The sequence below is a fragment of the Poecilia formosa genome, unplaced genomic scaffold (genome assembly GCF_000485575.1).
Source record: "Poecilia formosa unplaced genomic scaffold, Poecilia_formosa-5.1.2 Scaffold7, whole genome shotgun sequence".
Taxonomy (NCBI): Eukaryota; Metazoa; Chordata; class Actinopteri; order Cyprinodontiformes; family Poeciliidae; genus Poecilia; species Poecilia formosa.
This window is the reverse complement of record NW_006799946.1, coordinates 3,208,611-3,232,005: the sequence shown is the minus strand read 5'-3', so window position 1 is coordinate 3,232,005 and position 23,395 is coordinate 3,208,611. Positions and strand designations below refer to the sequence as shown.

The 23,395-nt window shown below is 38.6% G+C and overlaps 3 protein-coding genes across 9 annotated transcripts in view; all 3 read left to right on the top strand.

Moving 5' to 3' along the window:
- LOC103151576 (rho GTPase-activating protein 15-like) overlaps nt 1-10,477 on the top strand; it is a 32,855-nt gene extending 22,378 nt beyond the window's left edge. For 3 of the 6 annotated variants that reach the window (XM_016681613.1, XM_016681610.1, XM_016681626.1), the window contains 13 exons: nt 436-516; nt 630-692; nt 1,926-1,993; nt 4,572-4,656; nt 5,523-5,624; nt 5,809-5,907; nt 7,051-7,156; nt 7,712-7,846; nt 8,163-8,261; nt 8,346-8,423; nt 8,513-8,644; nt 8,784-8,889; nt 9,327-10,477. In XM_016681613.1, the coding sequence (XP_016537099.1) occupies nt 436-516; nt 630-692; nt 1,926-1,993; nt 4,572-4,656; nt 5,523-5,624; nt 5,809-5,907; nt 7,051-7,156; nt 7,712-7,846; nt 8,163-8,261; nt 8,346-8,423; nt 8,513-8,644; nt 8,784-8,889; nt 9,327-9,504 (1,332 nt within the window). In that variant the 3' untranslated portion in view covers nt 9,505-10,477. The remainder of the gene's footprint in view (nt 1-435; nt 517-629; nt 693-1,925; nt 1,994-4,571; nt 4,657-5,522; nt 5,625-5,808; nt 5,908-7,050; nt 7,157-7,711; nt 7,847-8,162; nt 8,262-8,345; nt 8,424-8,512; nt 8,645-8,783; nt 8,890-9,326) is intronic. The other 3 variants (XM_016681622.1, XM_016681618.1, XM_007571739.2) reach the window with 1 other exon arrangement.
- Nucleotides 10,478-11,536: 1,059 nt separating this feature from the next.
- vps25 (vacuolar protein sorting 25 homolog) lies at nt 11,537-17,925 on the top strand. The gene is made up of 6 exons (XM_007571702.2): nt 11,537-11,645; nt 12,672-12,817; nt 13,152-13,205; nt 13,289-13,377; nt 17,089-17,164; nt 17,630-17,925. Exons 1-6 carry the CDS (start codon nt 11,599-11,601, stop codon nt 17,740-17,742), a joined length of 525 nt encoding a protein of 174 aa, XP_007571764.1. The 5' UTR covers nt 11,537-11,598; the 3' UTR covers nt 17,743-17,925.
- A 1,543-nt stretch (nt 17,926-19,468) lies between these two features.
- wnk4a (WNK lysine deficient protein kinase 4a) overlaps nt 19,469-23,395 on the top strand; it is a 48,203-nt gene continuing 44,276 nt past the window's right edge. For both annotated transcript variants that reach the window (XM_007571688.2, XM_007571679.2), the window contains exons 1-2: nt 19,469-19,738; nt 19,936-20,589. In XM_007571688.2, coding sequence (XP_007571750.1) covers nt 19,969-20,589 — 621 coding nt within the window. In that variant the 5' untranslated portion in view covers nt 19,469-19,738; nt 19,936-19,968. The remainder of the gene's footprint in view (nt 19,739-19,935; nt 20,590-23,395) is intronic.

Here is a 23,395-nt window from a genome sequence, read left to right as displayed (position 1 = left end):
CGAAACTGTGTTTGTGTGAAACTCGCTGAATGTTTGCGGGTCTGATTATTATCAAATTAAAATGGCAGCAGAAAAACACAGTTAATTGCAGGTAAAAAGATTGCACTTGTTTTTTTTTTGTTTTTGTTTGTTTGTTTGTTTTTTGTATGTCGCACTCTGAAACAATTGAAAAAGGTATTACAGCACACTGACAAACAATTAGTTTTAATCACTTGAGTCATCATTTTAACTCCTTGAGTTAATAATAATCATTCTACCAAAATGAGCTCAGTTTGACTAATTCTGGTAAATTATAGATGTGTAGGAGGAAGTTCCACCCACTGAAATCCACAACACACTTCAGTTTTTTTTTTTTTCCTGCTTATTCTTCTGTTCTGTTTTGTCTTACATTCACATATTCGACACTAAGATTTTCATTCGTGCTCTGATTTTTAGAGGTTCACCCAGAGTCATCTGAGGAACACGTCAGACCACAGCAGCGACAGCTCCAGTACGGGAAACTCTCCAGAGCATAATGTAAGTGGACTTTGGTGCTCCGCCATTTGAGTTTTGTGACATCAGTAAAGTGAACCATTAAGCCCTCCGATCTATCCCTACATCTGAATGGTGTTTTGTGTCTCTCCTTTAAGGCTGTTGGGTTTAGGCCCTGGAGAAATCCTTATTATTTGACCTCAAAGTGGCTGCGCTATAATGTGGGTTATTAGTTTAAGCACTCACCTGAGCTTTAGCCATAGATAGCAGCATCTATCTATGATGGGCAGAAGGTGTGGCTATTAATAACTTGATAAGCTTTTTTATTTTATTTTTTTTTATAATTTCCATAAAAACTTTATACATTCAAATCACCCTGCCTCTCATTAGCAAACCATCTTTTTTCTGCAGTGATATAAAAAGCATCTCTCATGTGCATCATCACCACTGCAGATAAATATATTAATAAAGTGAAAGTTGTCGCAATATCAATAATATCAACCCAGGAGTGCAGTATGTTCTGTTTACTGAAAGCAAAAGCAAAATTTCAATACGTTTGCATTTAGATGCTGATGTGAGTTTAGCCGAGCAAAATATATGTTGTAAAAATAACTAAAGAAAAGAAGAGATTAGCTTCTCATCTTTGTGATTTCCAGAACGAATCCAATTATTTCAAGGTACTTTGCAAGTAATCCTAAGCAGATGTTTCTTCATCCCGCATGGATGAACAAGAATATGGGCTTGTTTATGCCCTCGAAGCATCAACCGTTTGAAAGTCTTATATTAACTGTGGATTAATAACCTCTTAACATGTCCTCTCCGCTGTCTGACTTTTACTTCCTGCTGTTGTGCGTCGAGCTTCCACGGCAACAACATGACTTGTGACCGAGCTATTAATTCACAAAGTATTGGACTTTTTCGGTTAAAAGACTGAAAAATTATAAATCAAAAATCCTCGCTTCTTCATAAGTGTTGAGAGACATCTAAGCGGCTTGCAGAGCTGCGCTTTAAGTTTCCCTTTCAGCCTGTGCTCTTTAATTTTGGCCAGTGAATCTCAGGCCAGGCAGTCTTTTACTTTCTACTGACTGTGCGACATTTGTTTCACAATGTAGCATTCATTGTAATTTTCTTCTACTATAAAAGGTCCTCATGTGAGGTGATCTCTAAACACGCAGTCTGCAGAACAAAATGCCTCGACCTTGTCTCGGTGTCTATTTGCAAACTTTAGATGCAGATTTTTGTGGTCAGGGTGCAGATTTTTTTTTTGTCCTTGCAAATGACACTGCACTGTAGAACAACGCAAGAGCACTCGGAGTCCTTTTTTCACATTTCATTTTTAGTTTTATTTCCCTGTAGAACATCGCCTCCTTCATCTAATTTTCGCACAAACGTCTAACGTGTACAAACCAAATCTTCAAAACAATGAAATATTGGCTTTTCTGATACAATTCCAGGTACAGAATTTGGAGAAAGCGGGAATTCTCAACAAAACAAAAATCAGTGAGAACGGAAAGAAAGTAAGGTAAGCCATACTGTTCATTTTTTTAGACGTTTGTTGTTTCATAGTTTATGTATATTTTGATTCTTATGCAAGTTCATCTTAGTAAAATATAATATCATTAAAAACGCAGCCATTATTCAAAAAGTGAAGTAGCACATAGGCCTGTCGCGATAAACGATAAATCAATTAATCGCACGATAAATTAAACCTATTGACCTCATTTTAGTTATCGGCTTTATCGTCTCTTCCTGCCTTTTTTCTTTCTCTTGATGACACTGAATGAAAAAAGGCTCAACTCCGGTGCTCTCCACTGACCCTCCCTTCCTCATTTCCTTAGTGTAATGTCCAGCGCACACGACACGAGTTGTTGGCCGGCTGTCGGCCCATTTTCAAAACCTGAGAGACACATTAGCTGACAGAAATCCTAGGTATAACGGTTCAATCAGGTTCGATTGTGCCGTGTGGTGTGCAGCCAAATGGGCACAAAATAATGGCTACAAGTCCAGTTAACTAATTTTAAAATCAGGCATTAATCAATGCTTTACCAGAATCTACCTGTGATGCGTGTGGCTAGAGTCGGCGTAAAGTCCCAACTGAATGAAAATCATTATAACTTATTTATGTCACGTTAACAAAGAACAGCTGAAAAGATACCGGGTTTATCAACTGCGGTAGCAATTTGGCTCCAACTCCTCCCCTGGTCATTTCTATATTTTTTGCACGACATGTTGAATAAATATTAATGTTTCCACATATCATCTCCGATGTCCGCTGGACTTCGGGTTGCGCCGTGTCAGCTGTTTGGGATTCCCCTCCATAATTTCCCCTCAGAAAGCAGGAGGAGAATCCGCACTTTCTGATTGGCTACCTGTCACATTCAACAGGCTGCGTTAAGCTCCCAGTCGAGGAAACCTCCTGATTTAGATCAGAGTGGCCACGACGATCTACCGTAACACACCACATACTGCATGATGATCGGTTACGAAATCACCAGCGACAATCTTAGATAAGCCAACGTTCTAAGATTGTCATGAGGAGAAAATAGGGGCAAAAAATTGTGTAGTATGAACTACTGCATTAGGTAGTCGGATCTATTTAAATCTCTATTTAAATCTAGTGATTACTGAAGGAGACATACAGACTTCATAATCTGCGTTCAACTCTTTTGGTTGAATGCAATATTTATTTCCACTTTGGCTTTATGTTGTTTAGTTTTTATTCAAGTACGTTTTTTGTTAATGGAGACTGAGAATCCATGTTATTTTTGTTTTTGGTTGTTTTGTTTATTTAGTTTGTCAGTTCCAGTGTTATGTGTTCGTTTGAAAATAAAGTGTATCCATCTATCTATGGCAGGAAATCACATGCATTATTAGTCATTTCCATTAAATCAGGGTCAAAAGGTCTTGAAACAATATTATCGTTTATCGCAATAATTTTTTAGACAATTAATCGTCCAGCAAAATTTGTTATCGTGACAGGCCTACTAGCACGTGTTTCTTTTAAATTAATTATTGTGGCTTATATCCCATGAAAATCTAGACTCCGAAGGTTACATGTGGAGTCGACCCAGATTGTCGTCAGTTCAGCACAGCGATACCAGGGTCATTAAAGCGGCCTGTGGTACGTTTGGCAGCGTGACAAAGGGGGTCAAGTGAAAGTTTGCGAGCAGAGGGGGAAGCATTAAGTGTGCAAAAATTTCAGCAGCACTGACTTGGGGAGTTGATTAAGCACACAGTGGGCCGACAGCAGCAGATGGGATTAGTCGTCAAATCAGTGTGAAAACTTCACCCTACGCCTCAAACAGCTTGATTCTATGCCTCTGCGCTCTTCTTACTGATTCTGGGACCTTGACTTCCAAATTAAATGCAAACCTTGCTTTCATCTGAAAATAGGAGTTGGAGACTTAGAAGCAGTCCAATTTTTTATTTATTTATTTTTTCCTTTTCAGCCGAGGGTAAGGCATTCTGACGTTGTCTCTGGTTCAGGAGAGACTTAACATAAAAAGTGCAACAGTTGCAGTTCATGTCCCTGATAGGTATGTGTGGTGGCTTTTGAAGCTCTGACTCCAGCTGCAGTCCCCGCCTTCTGAATCTCCCCCAAAACTCTTGAACAGGCTTTGTTTCGTAATTCTCGTAAGACTTCAGTTTTTCCTATTGTCTGCGCAAACATTTTCCCAACACATTATTTTCCATCGACATTCTTGGATATGGAACTGTGTCAAACTCCAGCTCCATTACCGATGGCTTTTTGTGGCTCATACTCCTTGTGGAAAGTGTCACTGACGTTCTCCTTGTTAAGTCAGCAGTCAACTCTGTGATTGCAAAGATGTAGCATCTCTGTAGAAATCTGTTTTTTTTTTTTGTTTTTTTTTTTAATTGCAGTTATGTCATATTTTCTGAGTTTTGGTTTTCATTAGTTGTAAGCCAGAATGATCAAAATGACCAGAAATTAAGTCTTGAAATATCTCCCTGGTTGTCATACATCTGTATAATATTTTTGCTTTTAAAAACTGAATTGCTAAAATCATTTTCAGTAATGTTATCAGGTTTTGAGATGCACCTAATCTGTATGTGTGTCTTATCTTTTTTTTTTTTCCCAGGAAAAACTGGGTTCCAACATGGACAGTTCTCCACGGAGGAGTCCTGACGTTCCACAAAGACCCCAAACCCTCCCCAGGCGCTGTGGTAGGGTCCTCGCTTTATTAAAATCGGTGCTTTATAGAAAGAAAAAAAAGAAAGAGTTCTGGCACTTCTCTGTTAATGTCACACAAATATGGGACAGCAATGTGCATAATATTTCTATGCACATTTGTTAATCAATCTATAGATTAGCAGTTTTATTGTACTTGGAGCCACTTTTAATAACGTCAAGCCTCATGGCGTTAACATGGACTTGAAAACGAACTTTGAAGAAACAAAGAAAAACTCCTAAAAAGCGCAAAGAAGTGACAAGTCACCCTCAGGCTTAAGAGTTCAATAAGCTTATTACTATTACAGCCAGAAAAATATATTTATTTTCAGTATTAGGTTTATTTTTGTTTTCTTCTTCCTTAAAATGTATGTATTTTTTCCCCTGTCATTATCTAATGTGGTTTTAGTCTTGCTGTGTTCTATTCAACCCCTTGTATTAATTATTGCTCGTTAGGTCTTGCCATATAAAATATATATTCCTTTATATTTCGTTTCTTAGTTTATTCCTCCTTATTGTTCTTTGCTATTCTGCTTCTTAAACTGGTTTTAGCCTTTCTTGAATTATTCTTATCTCCTTCTCATATCATTAGTCCACCTCCCGTTTCTCTTGCGTTCACGCTCTTGTGCTTCGCCTGTGCTGCCTCCTCATCCCCAAATAAAACCCTAAGCCGCAGCGCTGCCTCGGCTGTTCTGTCACTTCTGTCAGAATCGCCGGCGTAGACGAGCCTTCGGGTCACGAGCCGGCAGTGACAGTCACGTCTTTTGTTCAACTTCAGCTCACCTCCTGGAATGTGGCGCGGTCAGTTTGGTAATCAGCTGAATTTTTTTATTTTTTTTTTCTCCTCTTGTTTTTCCAACAGAACAAGACCAATCAGATTGTTCCAGAGTTTACGGTGGAGCTGAAGGGTGCTACGATTGGCTGGGCCACAAAGGACAAATCCAGTAAAAAGAATGTTTTAGAGGTGTGTCTGTTTGTTGACACTGAAAGCAATGTTAAGTGTTCTGCTGAGCGGATGATTTTTACTTTGAGAAAATAGAACATGCGCTGTTAAAATATAATTATGTACATGGAAAAAAAATCATTTGAATCATTAATATAAACTTTGATTAAATCCTCCTTGATGTGAGTTTTCTCCCTTCTTTCAGCTCAAAGGGAAAAATGGTGTAGAGTTCCTTATCCAGTACGATACGGAAAGCATCATCCATGACTGGCACAAAATTTTAAAGGACACCATTCAACAGCTCGTAAGTCCTGGCAGTGACCAGAACCATCAACAGGAAGTAGTTAAATGAAAAAAGGAAAAAAAAAAAAAAAAGGCATCTCTTATGTAAATGTTTTGAATTTGCAAATTAGGATTGCTTGTTCTTTCCAGGACACAGAGGCTGATTTTACGTTTGTGTTTATATTTAAAATGGTGAACTTTTCATAAAACCAGGAAATGGGAGGAACAACATGTTATGGGGTTTGGCTTAAGGTTAAAAAGATCCATTCTGTCATCAGCTAATCTCACTGAACATCTTATATTCTGTTTTACATTTTGTCTCTCAGTTCAGAAAATGTCAGATCTGCTCTGAATTGAAAGATCTTTACTTTAAGTCATAAATATGGCCATTGGAGGCTCTGACTGAGGAATTCAGGTGTTGCTACGCTGAGCCCTCCCTGCAAACCTGCAGAAATGCTTTACTGCTTATTGGCTTAAAATTTCTATGTTTGCGTAGAGTTAAAAACTTCTTGACGTGGCCATTGATTCCCAGGTCCTTTATGAAAGTAAATGCTTAAAGAGATTTGACTTGAAAACTACGATTGAAATAAGTGGCCAAAACCTCCATGTCGAGGTTTTAAAAAGTCTTAAGTATGTTCTAAATTATACAATTTAGTTATATTGTAAGATTCTATCCTCTTTGCTTCTGTCAATGACTCGTTTTTTTTTTTGTTTTGTTTTTGTTTTTTTTGATGGTTGTAATAACACAATTACAAAGTTAAGAAACTTAGCACCAAGCTAATTAGATCGTTTTATTTAACCTACTTTGGTCAAGCATAAGCGTCACAGTTAACTACACAAGTAAAAGGGTCAAACGGTCACTGGATTCAGATTTTGTCAATTGCTTTACCAGGAAAAGAAATTTGCCAATTTAAAGAAAGAAATAAAAAATTGCCCTCTTTGATTTCAGTATTTGCTTTAGATCTACAAACAGATCTAAAGATGGTAAAAGGACATCTAGTGGCTAGAATGAAAACTGTACATACGAAATTGCTGGGAATATTCATTGTTGCCAAACAAAAAAAAAAACAAAAACAAAAAAGTAGTTATAAACATACTTTGCTCAGATTGAAACTAAATTAATCCGTGTTCATGTCTCAACACTGCATTCATGTCCGTTCCTCAGGACTACCAGGAGCATCATTCTGAGGAAGAGGATGGGGACCTGTATGAAAAAATTGGCAACGTAGACAGAGACGAGAAGCCCGGCGCTGCCGTAGACAAGCGAAAACGTGGGTTAACTTAATTTTGGTGAAATGTTTTTAATCAACTGAGCATCCTTGCCTTTGGCAACAAACGGCACCTTGGCACAAGATGCCCAGAAGGACAACGTTCTGTATGGTTGTAGAAACTAAAAATCATCTGTGGGAGGAGTTTGGTGATTATGTGGAAAAGGACTTTTTTTTTTTTTTTTACCTCTGTGAAGTTTTAAATGACTTATCCTGCCTGGGAAAGTTTATTTAGAACTGTTGTTTGTGTGTTTGGTTGTCGGGTCTATTTGTGTTTTGCGGATCTGAAGAAGACTTAAAGTACTACATTAGTAAGTAGTACTGTGAATGATTTTGAAGGCTATATTGCTATGCTTACACATCCAAAGACAGGAACTGGTTTCACATTCTGAGCACACAGTTGAGCTTGTTTCCAGTGTGTACTGGACATTCATGGGGACACTTTATGTCTTCGATCCTGTTTGTGATGAAGCTAAAAGACTAGCCTCTTGATCTCTGCCTTCACCTGTGACCACGAAATATGGAGTCACACTCTGTGTATAATTTTTTTTTTTTTAGCTCCAAGGCCAAGCATATCTCAATCGCCCAACAATGCAGGGGAAACGGACCCGAAGAAGGTTCGGACCAAGCTGATGAAGTTCCTCATGAAGCGCCCAACGCTGCAGTCAGTCAAGGAAAAAGGCTACATCAGAGGTCAGTTTGAAAAGGATTTCTAACCAATGATTTTATGGATGGCTGACGGAGATATATATATATCCGTATATATATATATATATATATATATATACACACACACATATATAAGGCTTAAATGGGTGGCATCAGATTTCGTGCAGCTAATAATGTAACTACGACAGATCAAAATAGAATAAAAACAGTAATAATAAAGCTTGTTGCATAAATCTCAATCATTCTTGCCCTTTTTGCTTTTTTGTCTCGATGTTTGTAATAGGAAGCTTGTTAATATCTTAGTTTTTCATGCCGTCAAAAATAATCTTACTCTTTGCAGAAAACGTGTTCGGTTGTCATCTGCACACACTCTGTGCCCACGAGAGGACCACAGTTCCAAGTTTTGTGGATAAGTGTATTAAAGCAGTGGAGAGGAGAGGTTAGTTAAATATGGCAAATATTTCATGCCTTTTTTTTCTTTCTGTATTAAAGTAGTTAATCAAGAGCTGCTGGTAATTTCCAGGTTTAGATATCGATGGGCTATACAGAGTCAGTGGGAACCTTGCAGTCATACAGAAGCTTCGCTTCAAGGCTGATCATGGTGAGGTCCATTGATGGTTTGTTTTAACTTTAAACAGCAGCGCCCCCTGCTGGGTTTTAATGCTTTGTGCACACGTTGTCTTACAACAGAGGAGCTGGACCTGGAGGACGGTCAGTGGGAAGACGTTCACGTCATCACCGGAGCACTGAAATTATTTTTCCGAGAGCTTCCTGAGCCTCTTTTCCCATTCAGCCACTTTAATGAGTTTGTCACAGCTATAAGTAAGTACATTTTTCCCACTTCTTTGATATGTCATTTCATGGAACAATTAGTAAAGCTTTCGTTTTTATTTGAATCTTGTCATTTTGTTTTTTGCTCCATATCGATGCTGTACTTACCGATTTTCTTTCATTTTTCTAGGAAATCCTGATTACAACTCAAAACTTTCTCACATTTATGAACTGGTCAAGTCACTTCCTCCTGTAAACCATGACACTATGAAACTGCTTTTTGGGCATTTACAAAGGTTTGAGTCATTTTTATTTAATTTTTTTTTTTATGCTCTGATTGATTTTTCTATTGCATTGCTTTGAAAATAATAGCATTTTACAGTGCCTTCTAAAAGTTTTAATACGACTTCAATGTTTCATCAAAAACGTTTTTCATGTCATAGACCAACACAAATAAATGCAAAGTTGTGAAGTTGAGGGTAAATCATAAAAGTTTTTTAATATCTGATGTCAAACATCAAAAAGATCTAGGAACACAGCGGGAATCTGACAATCTAATTAATTGAAATGTAAAAAAGGAAAAACAACTTAATTTTTTCTGCTAAAAATAAAAAGATTGTATTTAAACAGGCAAACAGTTTGCCCAGGGACAGAAATACAATCTTTTTAAACTCCAGTTTACCCAGACTCACTGTTTCGTCTCTCTCTCTCTCTCTCTCTCTCTGAACGACAGGGTAATTGAATATGGAGAGGACAATCGCATGACCGTACAGAACGTTGCCATTGTGTTCGGCCCAACGCTTCTCCGGCCGGAGACAGAGACGGCGAACATCACCATGCACATGGTCTTCCAGAACCAGATCGTGGAGTTCATCCTGAATGAATACAGCCGTCTCTTCTACTCTAGCTAAACACAGTCGCTTGTGCACCCGGACAAAAGTGCATAAAGTGCTTGACTCTTCTTTTTGTTTTGTTTTTTTTTTGTTTTTTTTATGGTTTCCCATTGCATGTACATCAGCAGCCTGAATGCCACATGTAAAATTGAAGCTGTTTTCTGGAATAAGTTAAATGTGCCATTGCAAATTAACCTGCCAAGATGAGGGATTTTCAGCTGCCGTTGCTCTGTATGTTTTTGTGTTTGTTTTTTTGTTGTTGTTTTTTTAACCTGAGGACGCTTGCACTGTTATACTGTCTGCGCCAGTATTTTTTAGGAATGTGTCTGAGCCGCACAGGTTTGACTTTTCTTCAGTGAAAGAAGCACTGTATCAAACTGCTTTCTCTCTTCGAGACTCTAAACTGTCTAAACCTCACAAGCCACTTTCTCCTATTTTGACTCTTGCTCTTTTTTGTTTTTAGTTGAAGTCAAAGTGTCAAAACAAAGCAGGATACACCTAGAAAGCATTAATGCTGTCTTAAATTAGCTCTCATCTTTATTTTAAAACATTTGACATATTTTTTTTAAATGTTTGTTTTAGATTTTAGATTTTATATCACTTAAGTCAATAACTTGAGATTGTATCCTAATATTTGCCTCTTTTCTCACCGCTTTGCCCTTGAATTTATTGTAATATAGACAGCTGAAGTAATGCCACCATGTGCCAACATGTTGGTCTGAAGTAGAAAATGAAATAGATATAGATTTTAAAAGACAGTAAGAGTATTTTTCATTTATGCTGTTCTTAAAGAGATTGTAAAATAATGCCATGAAGATGAAATAATGATTTATTGAGAGTTTGAAGCAAACTAAATCTAATGGTGAAATAGAAAAGTGGAAATTAGCATAGCTGTATGTCCTGTAAATAGCAATAAATGGCATATTTATGCTGTTAAGTTGGTGGAAAAAGCACAAGATCTTTCTATAATAAATTAACTTTTGAAAAAAAATACAAAGGTTTCTTTTTTTTTGTGTGTGTCATAGATCACACTCATGTTATTTGGGGGACACAGACTCTGTTTTCCTTAGACAGTCTCATGATGAGGATGGTCAGGGTTGTCCATCATTTCCTTGGGTTTTATGATGAATCCTTCTTTGCATCGTCATCTCCAGAGGTTCCACAGTCGTCCCCAGAACACAACCAGCTGTCTTTGTCAGGCTATCAAGACTTTTTCTAATCTTTTTAAGAGGGAAGCTCATGTAATTTATTTGCAACATACATTTCAAGCATTTATTTGTTAATAAATGCGGTAACTGAGGTGCTGAAGAAGACCTGTGCTTTACCAGTTGCCCTCAGCTCGTCTGAACCGCTGGGCCTAGAGTCTCTCATCTTCTTCTTGATAATACCCCATACTTCCTCTGTGGAGTTTTTCCAGTTTGAAACAACAGATGTTAGGCTTTGAACTTCACACATAAAGAGTTGTGAAACAAATGAGCACATTTACAGACAACATGTTTGCAGCTTTATTCATTAGCATTAGAAGAAAGCTTTAAAATCTGTTTTACTTTCTCACAGGCATGAAATTACTTTGACTTGATGTAGTTTCAAAGTCTATACAGAAATTCAAATAAAATATGAACAACATCAACAATTATTTCTACTGCTGCAAAAATAATTTAGTGTATCAATTATAATTATAATGTTGTTCATAACTTTTTTTATTGTTAGCTGTATATGGAATAAACCAACTAGATTTAGTAGTTTTCAGGTGAATGTGCTCATTCTACTGGGGAATATGCACTTTCTGCTGCTCTTTAAGTTGATCGACATATACTGGCTGGGTAATTTGTCAGATTATCTGCTTTATTATGACTGTACCTCTTCGTTTTCACTTTATGTCCATGTAATATGCTAAAAAAAAAAGTGAAGAAGAAACCAATTCAGAACTTCTTACAGCCTGACGAAATACTGATTACAATGCTTTTAAAAAATTCCAATAAATTCTGATAGACACTTTTAATAATGAGTTTAGTCTGTTAGTTCTCTCTGCTCTGTGTGCTCAGCCGGAACTATTTGTGTGGTCGGACGCTCTTCCGGACGCTGTCAGCTGTGAACACCGCATCAACTGCGATGAGTTTTGAGTGGCCCTGGCAGTACAATTTCCCTCCGTTTTTTACGTGAGTCGTGTTTTTAACAACTACCGCATAAAAAGAGCGTTAAAACGCGCCTATTAACTATTTGTTTTGTCTCTGCAGCTGTTTGAAGAAGCGTTGATTTTTTTCAACCTAGCACTACGTTAGCAAGCTAATTTCGGCTAAGATTGCTAAGGAAGTGAATTTACACTCAGGTTTTCTAAAGTTAATAAAATAGCTACTTATGGCTTGGTTTAATGACGGATTTGCATGTAATTCTGCGCAAATACCTGATCACATGTAAATTGTGATTTATTATAGGTTTGTGTTGAGGGAAAATATGTTTTATGGGATGTGTTTCCGCTGATGTTGACTCACTGACACTAGTGACATCTCAGATTCGCAGTGTTTGAACTCTTTTTTTCCCCCTTGTCGTTTATCTATCAGAATAACACTTTTTGATTTAAGACCTCCTGCTAGTTATTAACTTGAGAGGAAAGAACATCACAAATCAATGACTAGTAAGAAAATTATATAACAAAATGAGTTCTTTGGCCAAATGTTTCAAGCTAGTTTGGATTGCTATTTTCTCTTAATAATTGTTTGAAAATATATGTACTAAAACATTTAAGTGTAACCCACAAGAATACAAAATCTCACAGGGGCCCATTGCTTTTTCACAGATTGTTTATGAATCTGATCAAATAAAGAAGGTCGTTGATGCATAGGGAGGTAACCTAACAATCCATTAATTTTCTCTTGGGTTATAAACTACTTCCTCTATTTTAAAAAAACTGCAGCATATTTCTCCTTTGTGGATGATCTGATTAGGCAACGGGCTTTGCAGTTTTAGACACGTCCGACTCCTAACTATAGCACAGCCATATGTGAATATGTGCTGTCAAACATTTTTACTCGTTCAAAGTTTCTTTGCCATAACCAGATTTGCAAGCTTCGTCCTAATACTTGAACCTCTATGCTTTCTTAAAATAAGCTGAAGCACGTTGACAGCTGCTGAGTTATGAGTATGCCTTACATTGCTCGGTTTGTTTGTTTTGTATTTTCGGACAGACTTCAGCCCAATGTTGACACGAGACAGAAACAGTTGGCAGCCTGGTGTTCCCTGGTTCTGTCCTACTGCCGGCATCACAAGCTCTACACTGTGGATGTCATGGAAGCGCAGGAAAGTCCCGTGTTCAACAACAAGAAGATAGAGAGTATCCTGGAAGCACACTTACACGATCTTTAATACAAGAAGTTTAAATTTATTCGTTGGAGTTGGAATATTTATATAATTTTTGCCTGTGATGTTTTATATATATTTCTTTTTGCAATGTAGAATGGCTATGACAAGTACAACCTGTGATTTCTTTCTAAGTATGACAGTTTGACTTTATTAACAATTTTCTTAAACTCACAGAGGGGAAAAAAAAAAAAAAAAGATGAAAACTGCCTCAAACATGTCCATGAATACATTTCGATCTTGCTGTTAATTCAAATGAGTGTGTCCTGTCTGAATGTTGGTTTGGTTCATCCTTAATGCAAGTCCAGGAAAACTCTCAGTGGAAGCAATTCAAGTTGTGTTTGAAGAGTTGAGGAAAAAAGGTAAATCGTCTTCTGTCTTCACGTTCTTGCCGCGTTGATGTTCCAGCAGCGTTAAACACGCCTGTTGTCTGCGACTTCTTCAGGCAACCTGGAGTGGTTGGACAAAAATAAGTCGCGGTGTTTAGTCATGTGGAGACGACCAGAGGAATGGGGGAAGTTAATATACCAGTGGGTGAGTTACAAACTGTCCTCTGTTGTCTTGTCTGTGGTGCTGATAAAGTGAGAGAACCTGTTATTTATAGCGCCAAGAGAAGAATGTTTCTCCAATCACATGTCCATTATGTCATGGAAACCTCTAACATTATCAAAGCTCTAAAACCAACCTGATCTTAACAATTTTATTAACCATAGATTATGGAAATATTGACATAATTGATTTAGAAAGTTGTTCTGCTGTAATGTTATTCCCTCCGTGGTGTTCAAAAGACGTACAATCCAAACTGAATTATTTGGAGTTTTGCTACTTTTTTAAAATTCACTTTTAGTCCAGCAGACTAAGTCTGTGCTGTTCGTGCCAAGAAAAGAGAATTGCAGATGAATCGTATATCGAACTCATTCATCCCACAGATTTTCTTTGCGGCGTTAAAATGCCTGGAAGTGGAAAATTTGTCATTTTGCCGTTGAGTGGGAGCAAGGCATTACTTTTTCGCCATCTATGAAAGGACAAAGTCTGATCATGCTGAAGAAAGTCAACATCATGATTTATATGAAATTGATATGCTTTATCTTTGATTTTCTACGAGATCTTGATTTTTATTATTTTTCCTCCTGCTATTTTAGTTTTTGAGTTATTGACCGAATGGACACTCATAAAAAAAAAAATTAACAAAAGTGAAGTTTACTATCTGTTTTGTGTTTAAACAGCTTAAAATTCAGGCTAAGCTGGACTCGGGGTTCTTAAAATGAGTCTAAATATGCTATGATTAAGGTAACAAAGTTCTAAAATATAAAAAAAAAAAAAAAATCAACAACACATAAACTAACCTGTATCTGGTGGGAATTTTATATTGCATTACTGGAAGCAGCAGATCAACAAAGTAAACGGCAAAACTGGTGATGTATATATATATTTTTTTAATTTATAACTAATTATTTTCCAGCTCTGGGTGAGTGTGGAAATATTCTGTGCTTTTCCAGTCGTCTTTGTTATTTGCTGCATGATCAGCCCAGAAAGTTGTTTAATTTCTGATAGAAAAAATATGTGGACCATTTAAAAATAATCCACACTTGGAACAGGATCTAAGTGATTCTCTTCCTGCTGGTTATTTGCTGCCTGCCAGGTTTTCAACAATTCTTTAGGAACCACCTAGTTACGTGTAAAATACTGATATATATAATTATTTCTATTCGGCTAAAGTAATCTAAAAAAAAAAAAAACTCTCTGTGTGACAGGACTCTAATAACATGCTAATAGATTGTGCATTTGATATATCTCTCATTAGATTGTGTGCGGCGTTCATTTTTGAATTTAAGAGCTTTTTTATGCCTTCAATAAAACATTTTGTCTGGAAATGACGAGTACTGGTCAGGAAATGATTGAAAAAGCACCAAAAAAAATCTGGAAATCTTCTGAAATCCTAAGAAACTGTTAATAAAAGCTACCTAGAACGCTAAAATAAATTCTCACTTCTTAATAGCAAACTTTAAAGACATGAAGAGAACACTTACTGTGGCATCAGAACAAGGAAACTAAAGGAACTGATCGAGGGAACGGTTACATTCTTTACACCAATCTCATTCAAAGTCTTTCCAAAAGCCCCAATTAGACAACGCCTCCTACTTTAAAGTTCAAATTGTGCTGCTGAAAAAGACATTATTTGAGAACTTCAGACGTCGTCGTCATCAAATACTGCCGGTCTAAAGTGAAGCAGTTATTTCCAGAAACCGAGTGGTTTTGTGGGGTTGCTGATCCTTAATGAAATGACAGTCGTTCACCTATTGCCATTGTAAATCTTCATGTGACCTTCGCGATAAGGACGAATCTGTGCAAATTCATAACTTGTTGAAACCACACAAAGATATGGAGAAAGCGTGAGAGTCTCCTCTCCATCTTGTCTCTTTAAGAGTCTGAATCCAACACCGTTTGTCTTTCTGTGGCAAAACTTGAAATATTAGATGTTTAATCTCTGCGGAGGGAACTGCTTATCTGAAACAAACTAACACACCCATTTATGCACTTGCTCACCTTAAACTCCGTGTTAGGCAGCTATAAAGATCACTAGGCATCACACATTTAATATGTATTGAAACAAGAATGTATTAGTACTACAAAACATAGATAAAGCAATTATTTTCTAGCTTAAATGGATTGTGTGTCACTTTCTCTTTAAACTTGGGCAATATATTAAGATTGTAGTTAATGTGTGCACACCTTAGTTAATGTGCCAGTATTTTCTGTCATAAAGTTATTTAAACCAGTACAATTATATTAATTAACTGACAATGAATTCACTTTTTAAAATATGTTTGTAAATATAGAATGCTTTTCAAATGCTTTGGCAGCTGTTGTTTGCGTCCGACTCATTTGTCTGGCTTTTAGGATTAGGACTGTAAAACATAATCCAGATCTGGCCACAATCTCCTAAAATATGTTGGAGAATATGGTCTGATCAAACCATAATTTGGACCTTGAGCACCATTTCCCACAGTGGCACATGGTGGTGGCAGCATCATTCTGCTGGCTTTTTTTTTTTCTCCTTCAGATTGAACTGGGGTTTTAGAACCAGGTTATTACATCTTTATAATGTGTTTTCCATTGAATTGCACAGGGTAAAACTATCTTTAAAGTGAACAAGGTTTTGAAACTGTCTATGATTGTGAAAATGTTTTTTGTTCACATCACAAATAGTTTGTGTTTTTTTTTTTTAGTTGTAGAATTTATTTATTTTTTTTATGCATCATCAATTCCACCAGCTCCGTTTTTCCAAAGGTGCTCGAGCCAGGAAACAAAAGGAGCTGCCCCGTGTGTGTCAAACTTTCCCTTTATACTCAGTAGCATCTGAGGGCGGTGTGCATATAAACAAACCCAGTGTTAATAAATCAACATCATTATTTTGGCACCCCGGGGTTATGCAATTGTATATATTTCTAAAAACAAAGGTGTTACGTTTTTGCTTACGTTGCTGCTTGCGTTTTTAGATGACATAAGCAGCAGATGTATTTTTTACATGTTTTGTGGTGGCCGCCAGTAATATCAGTGTTGATGTTCGCTCTCTTTTAAGTTGGCTGAGCTACGATGAAATGCTTGATGTCTCAGTGTGCATTGTGCTTAAAGGAGAACAGATTTTTTATTTTTTATTTTTTTGAGATATTGTGTAATTGTATCTGCAGAAACCAACAGAATGATCAGACATTTCACACTGATACTGTGGTGGTTTCTTCCTAAAAGTACATTTAAAACTGTTCTCTTAGCAATGGTGTTAAAACTTGTGTGAAATGGATCTGGGAATAAAGGTTTCAGTAAGAAGTAAAATTTCTACTAGAATGTCTTTAAATTTTTGTATCATATTTAAATGTCTCTTTGCAGCTGGTTTTATTGTTTTCTCTCTATTCCTTTGTGCTTTTACTGCTATTTCCTGGGTCTTGTTGTTGCACACTTTGTTAAAAGTTGAGCTGCAAAGTTCTTTTGTACGGAAAAACTAAAAAAATAATGAAGATAATAAAAATTTTCGTCAGATTTTCCACAAAATCCCTCGCAAGTTAGAAAACATGGAAATGCAAAATAGCTCTGATTCAAATGCAGAGGCACATAGGAGAAAGTATTTTTAGTAGAGAAGTATCTCAATTTTAAAATGTGCCTATTCTTGGTTTTTTTCTTTTTTCTTTTTCTTTTTTAACAGTAAATTTAAGGATTAACAGTGTTTTCTTTTCTCTATTTTCTCAGGTGTCCAAAAATGGCATGAACAACTCTGTGTTTACACTTTATGAACTCTCCAACGGTGATGACACAGACGGTGAAGGTATGATGCGGTCCCAATTTCTCGTATTTCACGGCTCTAAAAGGGATCAGAACCATATCTGGAGTATTATGTACAATTAAGCTACATACAATTTCGGTAGTTTCTAGGAGAAATAAACTCGTAGTTTAAAAACATGTCCGTGTTAGAAGTGGGCAGAGAGAAAATGGTAATGCATGGAAAACGGCTGTTGATGTAAACATGAGCCAAAACTTTATATCACAGTCGTCGCAAGGGGGTCGGTGATGTCTCTCCGTCAATGCTGAGCCTCGTCTGTTGTATTGATTATGAGTGAATATTAGTTCTGCCTGTTAAATTGAATTGCTGAGTTTAAAAAATTAGACAAACGTGGAGAGACAAGCTGAATGAATAAACAAAATAAGACATCCAAAGATGATAGTTACAGAGCAGTTGCGCTCCGATAATACCGTCAATTGATCGTTGTTCTTTTTTTTTTTTTTTACGCAGAGTTCCACGGTTTAGAGGACTGGATGCTGCAGCGCTCCCTGCAGGCTTTACAGACAGAAGGAAAAGCGGAGATCATCTCTATGGATGACGGAAAAGGTGTCAAATTTTTCTAAAGCGCCGCTGGAATCACACTTTTACACTCCGACCGGGAAACAAGGCGGATCTTTAGGATGGGTCGCGCCTCGATGCAGAGGTGGATGCTGGTCCCTTAAATGTTTTTGTAGTTGCCTTTTTGGTTCACAACCTTCTCTTTCTGGAAGAGAACCATTATTGTTTGCGGGAGGAAACAAAAAAAAAAAAAAAAAAAAAAAAACCCCCGGAAATTTTTTTTTTAAAAAAAAAAAAAGAGCATCTGAGGTGACACTGTGTTTATAAAATTATCATTGGTGACATTTGTTGCCATTTAAAGATGCAATGAGTATCAGGGGACTAAACACTATCATGTCTGAGTATTTCAGGGGAACATTTCCCCATTAGCTGTCATTCAACTTCTTCATTTAGATTTTAAATGCAACTAGTTCTATCTCCATTTTCTCTATCAAGGAGTTTACTGTGTCTGATTAGCGCTGGACCTTGGCTCGGCCGTCGTTCCTTGGTGCCCAGCCAGAATTCCCAAAGAAATCCCAGAACACAAGACCTGAGGGACTTTTTTAAATTTCTAAATAAATGCTTCCAGAGGAGGAACACCGCAGAGGCTCGAGGCAATCTTCATCCTGACTGAGCGTGATAATATTGGACTTTGTGTACAGATTTCGGTCATCCTGTTGTTGTACTGTAGCTTCTGTGACGCTTCTGTTATCTTTCCCTCTGTTCTTTTTCATATCCTTTAGGAAAAATAAATAAATGAGGAATTTGTTAAATTTGCTTCATTCTCTTTTGTGTGTGTGTGTGTGTGTGTGTGTGTTTCTAAATATGAGTCATTTCAAAAGCTTCAGAGATGCAGTTCACTACAAAGTATCTTTGCAAGTCTCTTGCAAAGACCAAGTTTGGATGCAAAGTTTGTCTTTGCATCCAAACTGGAACCATTACAAAAAAGTGCCTGTCTGAAAGAAAATAGAAACAGAACTGTGTAGGGTTTAACCCGCTGCACAGTTCTGTAAATGCCACAGGCAGAGTTCGGCTCTGTGGGACGTGCAGAGTGAAACCTTTGTAATGGAGCTCTTTCTGGCTGCAGCTGTGAATGAGGACAGCACCCTGAAAGGTCCACTCACATGATGTGCTGTGAGGATGATACAGCTCCAAGGAGTCGTGTATATGTGTGTATTTCCATATATTTGCTGATGAGACCCTGCAAGCGCACTTGTGGCACAGGTTGGAGCCCAGTGTGGCCCTGTGGTAGAGGTTTCATGTTCCAGAGGCCGCTGCTACGCCGCCGCGCCGTGTGGCTCCCCCTGCAGGCCAGCCACGCCGCTCTCCCATTCTCTTTCTCCGAGTGCTGCTTATCTCTCACATTCAGGCTAATAAAAATGAGGTCAGATTTAAAGTGGAAGTAAAATGACCCATCGTAATCAGTGGAAATTGGATGTGAATTTAACTCGGAAGCATTAAAACTACACGATGCTTGTGGCACCTGCGAACAAAATCCCCTTTCCATTTGATTTTATGTCAGATTTAGACAACTTAAAATATATACATATATTTTATTATTAGCCATTAACTAAGTTTAACTTTTATTTTCTCCATTTTTTAAATCTAATTTAAGATCAGAACATATTACTTTTTGTTTCATTCCTATTTCTTATGTCTTTCTTTATATGTTGTTTTTTTTTTAATATTATCATATTCCCTTTTATCAGCTTTATTTTTTTCCCCCTGAATTTATTTAATACATTTTTAAGGCCACAATGTCTTCGCTCCCTCTGGACGGATTTCTCTGCGCTTCAGGAGCAGCGGTGGGCGGAGCTGGAGCGATCAGGGCGCACAGCCCACTGGAGCTCTGTTGATATTGGCTGCTCCGTCCTTTCACAGGAGGTTATATCTTCAGGTCTTTGGAAAGACAAGAGGTCGAAAAAGGAAGAAAGAAAGAAAGAAAAAGGAAAACTAATGGAGACTTTAACTATGCGTTAAATTTGCGCGTCGCTTTTATGGGAGACGTCTTTACACACACGAGTAAGTACAAAACAAATTTGTGCAAAAGCTTCTCTCTTTTTGTTTTTTAATGAAGTTATATTTGCGTTGCTTTCAATTAGTCATTCATGTTTAACATTAAGCAATAGGTTGTGTTTTTGCCTCTGAAATGTGATCTGAAACCCGAACGTACTGATTGAGCTTTGTCCAAATGTGCCAAATGTCATTTCCACTTTTAGGCTCTAGATCTGGAAGGTGTTGAAGCGGCCGCGATGTCTCACGCACAGGTTGAGATCCCAGGACGCGGCTTTCCAGGCCTCTCCGTGGACATGACGGACGACTGCTTGTCCCGCAACGTGCTCAGGACGCACGGCTTGAACGCGCGGAGGAACTCCTATTGCCTGCAGAAAATCACCATGGACATTGATTCTCCCTTATACAGCAGCGCCCTCTCCAAAGCCCTGTCCTGGTCAGCTGAGAATATCCTGTCGCTCGCAGAGTCCAGAGTGGAGGAGGAAAAAGCGGACGAGTCCCCGCAGCAGCTGTCTCCCGTCTCCAGCCAGGACGCCGGCACCGACGCGCCCTCGAGCAGCCGAGAGCCCAACGCGGTGGGAGGAAACTGGCCCCCGGAGCGCAGATCCAAAGCTCAAGATGCCAGCTCGGACTCCGACAACGAGCTTCAGAACAGACAAAACAAGGTCCTGTCCCGCATCACCTTTGACACCCAGTGGGAGCAGGAGGAGAAGGAGGACGTGGAGACCAAAGCGGTGGCAACCTCACCCGACGGAAGATATCTCAAGTTCAACATAGAGATCGGAAGGGGTTCCTTCAAGACTGTGTATAAAGGTTTGGACACGGAAACAACGGTGGAGGTGGCATGGTGTGAGCTACAGGTAGGCGGGCCGATAGTTGACGATTTCACTTCAACGATTAAAGTGATATTGAGGCATTATTTCTCATTGTATTTATATACTAAGTAATGTGTAAGAACCCAGTAATACACGCCCCCTCCTCATGCTAGAGTAACAAACTTAAGTGGGTTTGCCTTGGATCTTAAGAGGTCAACAAGAAGTGAGCAAACATAAATAATAACAACAATACCACGTTTTATAAACTAAAATATGAAAATTGTGGCATGAGTTTCAAACTCCGAGAGCAAAAATATCTCACAGAACCTTCCAGCAGCATTTTGTGTCTAGAGACTGAAGGTTTTTCTGTCAAGCTCAGTCAGCTTGGATGGAGATCATGTATGAACGTCAGTTTTGAGGTCTTTGGCAGCTTTCTCAATTGGATTTTGGTCTGGACTTTGAAGGGGCTGCTGTAACACACCAAAATAATTTATTCTGGATCTTTTGTAGCTCTGACTGTGTATTTAATGTCATCGTCCTGCAGCAAAGTGAACCTCCAGCTGAGTTTAACGTTTTCTTTGGAGTATCAAACAGCTTTTCTTCCATGACTGACGCCCTATTTAAGGCCTACTTACCTTCCCATTGACTTTGGACAGCTTTCTAGTCCTTCTTGATTTTTTGCATGAAGGTGAAAAGGTTCAACTGCCCTTTGTGGAGTGTGTGACTTTCTCTGTCATCAAATTTTCCCCACCTGAGCTACAGATCTGTCCTGCTCCTCCAGAGTCAGGCTAGTTTCCAGCTCACTCTGCTCCACTTCCTAACGTGAAGCAGCTAATCTGGAGTGTGTTATTCCTTGCTGAACAGCACACTCCAGATTAGCTGGAGCGTTTCCTCATGCAGAGGGCCTGACACGGTAACCCGGGTCATCCTGTTAACAGCCCGTTCCATCTGAACCACTCCTTATACCATTATCCCCTCCTCTTCCTCTCTAATCCCTTTTTTCATTAAAAAACCAGTCGCCGAGGTCCTCCACGGACTTCACGTGGAGCATTTCATATGCAGCCCGGACGGTCTGTTGTGCGCCGATTGCATGTGACAGATGTTGTGCTTCCGTCTCAATTGTGTTTTCATGCTCCGTGTGCTGCTGCAGCAGGCAAACACAAACCGAGAAGGCAGGCCGCTGTAAAACATGTAGAGGTGTTAAAGTTTAGCATGCAGGATCCAAAACAGCCTGGGCAACAGCTGCCTCTCCTCTTACTTAAATGGTGTGATAGCGCCGCGGTGGATTTAAGGGTTTAAGCTTTAACTCCACCCTTAACATTTGCCTTTGTGCTTGACCCTGGCCGGCGTTGGTGTCTGGCAGACCCGTGAGCCTCGGTAGGCACGAACAGCGAGTTAACTGCATGCTTTCGGCTATTGTTTGTTGTTTGAGAGCAGAGGCTGCAAGTTTATTTTAGAATATCAGAAAAAGGCCTGGTGGTGGAGGTGGGATTTGTGTTTTAACTGTGCAGAAGGTTGCTGGGTGCTGATTTTGTGGGAGGGACATAAATCTACCCTAAAGCCCCAACGTCACGATCACAGAATGTGTCTATTAGGCTGTAAAGTCACAGGAAAATTTTCTCTTCCTGCTCTGTTTCACTCATTCATTCGACTCTAAGCCTGTTATTCAAATAACGCGCACACTTTCAGTTTCTTTGTAGAGAAATCCCAAAGTTTATATTTTGTGACTGATCCATTGGCCGCAAACCTTTTTTTTTTTTTTTTTTTGCAACCAAGCTTTTTCGTTTCATCTCTTCACTCGAGACATGAGTCCAGTTAAGCTTCTTAATCGCTGATAATAAGCTTAGGGGTGGCGGCTGTTGATATGGTTACTGTTGTGATAAGTTAACCTCAAATAGACAGACTTTACCTGCGGTGGCGCTCCTTTTATGGAAATTGCCACCCCGTCCTGCGCCATGTGTGCGCCCCGATGCTTAAAGGGAAACGCGGCAAGCTCTGCTGTTGGTGGCTAAACACAGTCTCTCCGCTAATGTTGATGGGGCAGCAGTCAGAGATGCGTCATCACAACTCTGCTAGGAACGCCTGAAGCTCCTTTAAATATGTGCAACAGAGGCAGAGATCTAGTCTGCAGGAAGTTCAGATCTGCTGTTTGGGTATTTAATGGGGGTTTAAATCGCATCTACTTTGCTTGATTCCCACTTACACAAAGTTATCTCTGGGTTTATATATATATAGATATAAAGATAATACACAGGTGTTCCTCAGTGTACTGTCAACACGGTAAGATAGAATGCAGGTTTGTCTGGGCGGTGTCCACTTGAACTTTTTGTGCTGGCACACAATAACTAAACAAAACATTTCGATTCTTCCGTGACATGACACCCACAGCTGGGCTGGGACAGTATGTTGGATGAAGCTTCCTGTCACCGCTCATAGGGCAAAACTTTACTATTACGATTGGGAAAAAAACCCACCCACTGAAGGAAAGGCTCCCAATAAGCTTTATTTAGCAGCATTCACACCGCCATAAAACCCTTATCAGGCCTATAAACAGAACATAGCTGCTCTCTTTTGTGTCAACTTAGAATTTACAACACTGTTTGGAATTACGAATTTTAACCAAGGATACAATTAATCTGTTACTATCTCCTCTTTCTTTAATATCAATATAAATCAAACGTAAGCCACGCTGTCTGAATGAATCTCGGTGTTTTATTTTGGACATTGCTTTCAAACGACACATCGCCTCTTAGAAGTCCTCATCATCTTTGAACCTTCTCGGATTTTATTACTTTACAACCACTAGCTTCAATTGTACCGCCATTTCATGTGTCAAACCAGAAGCTTTCTC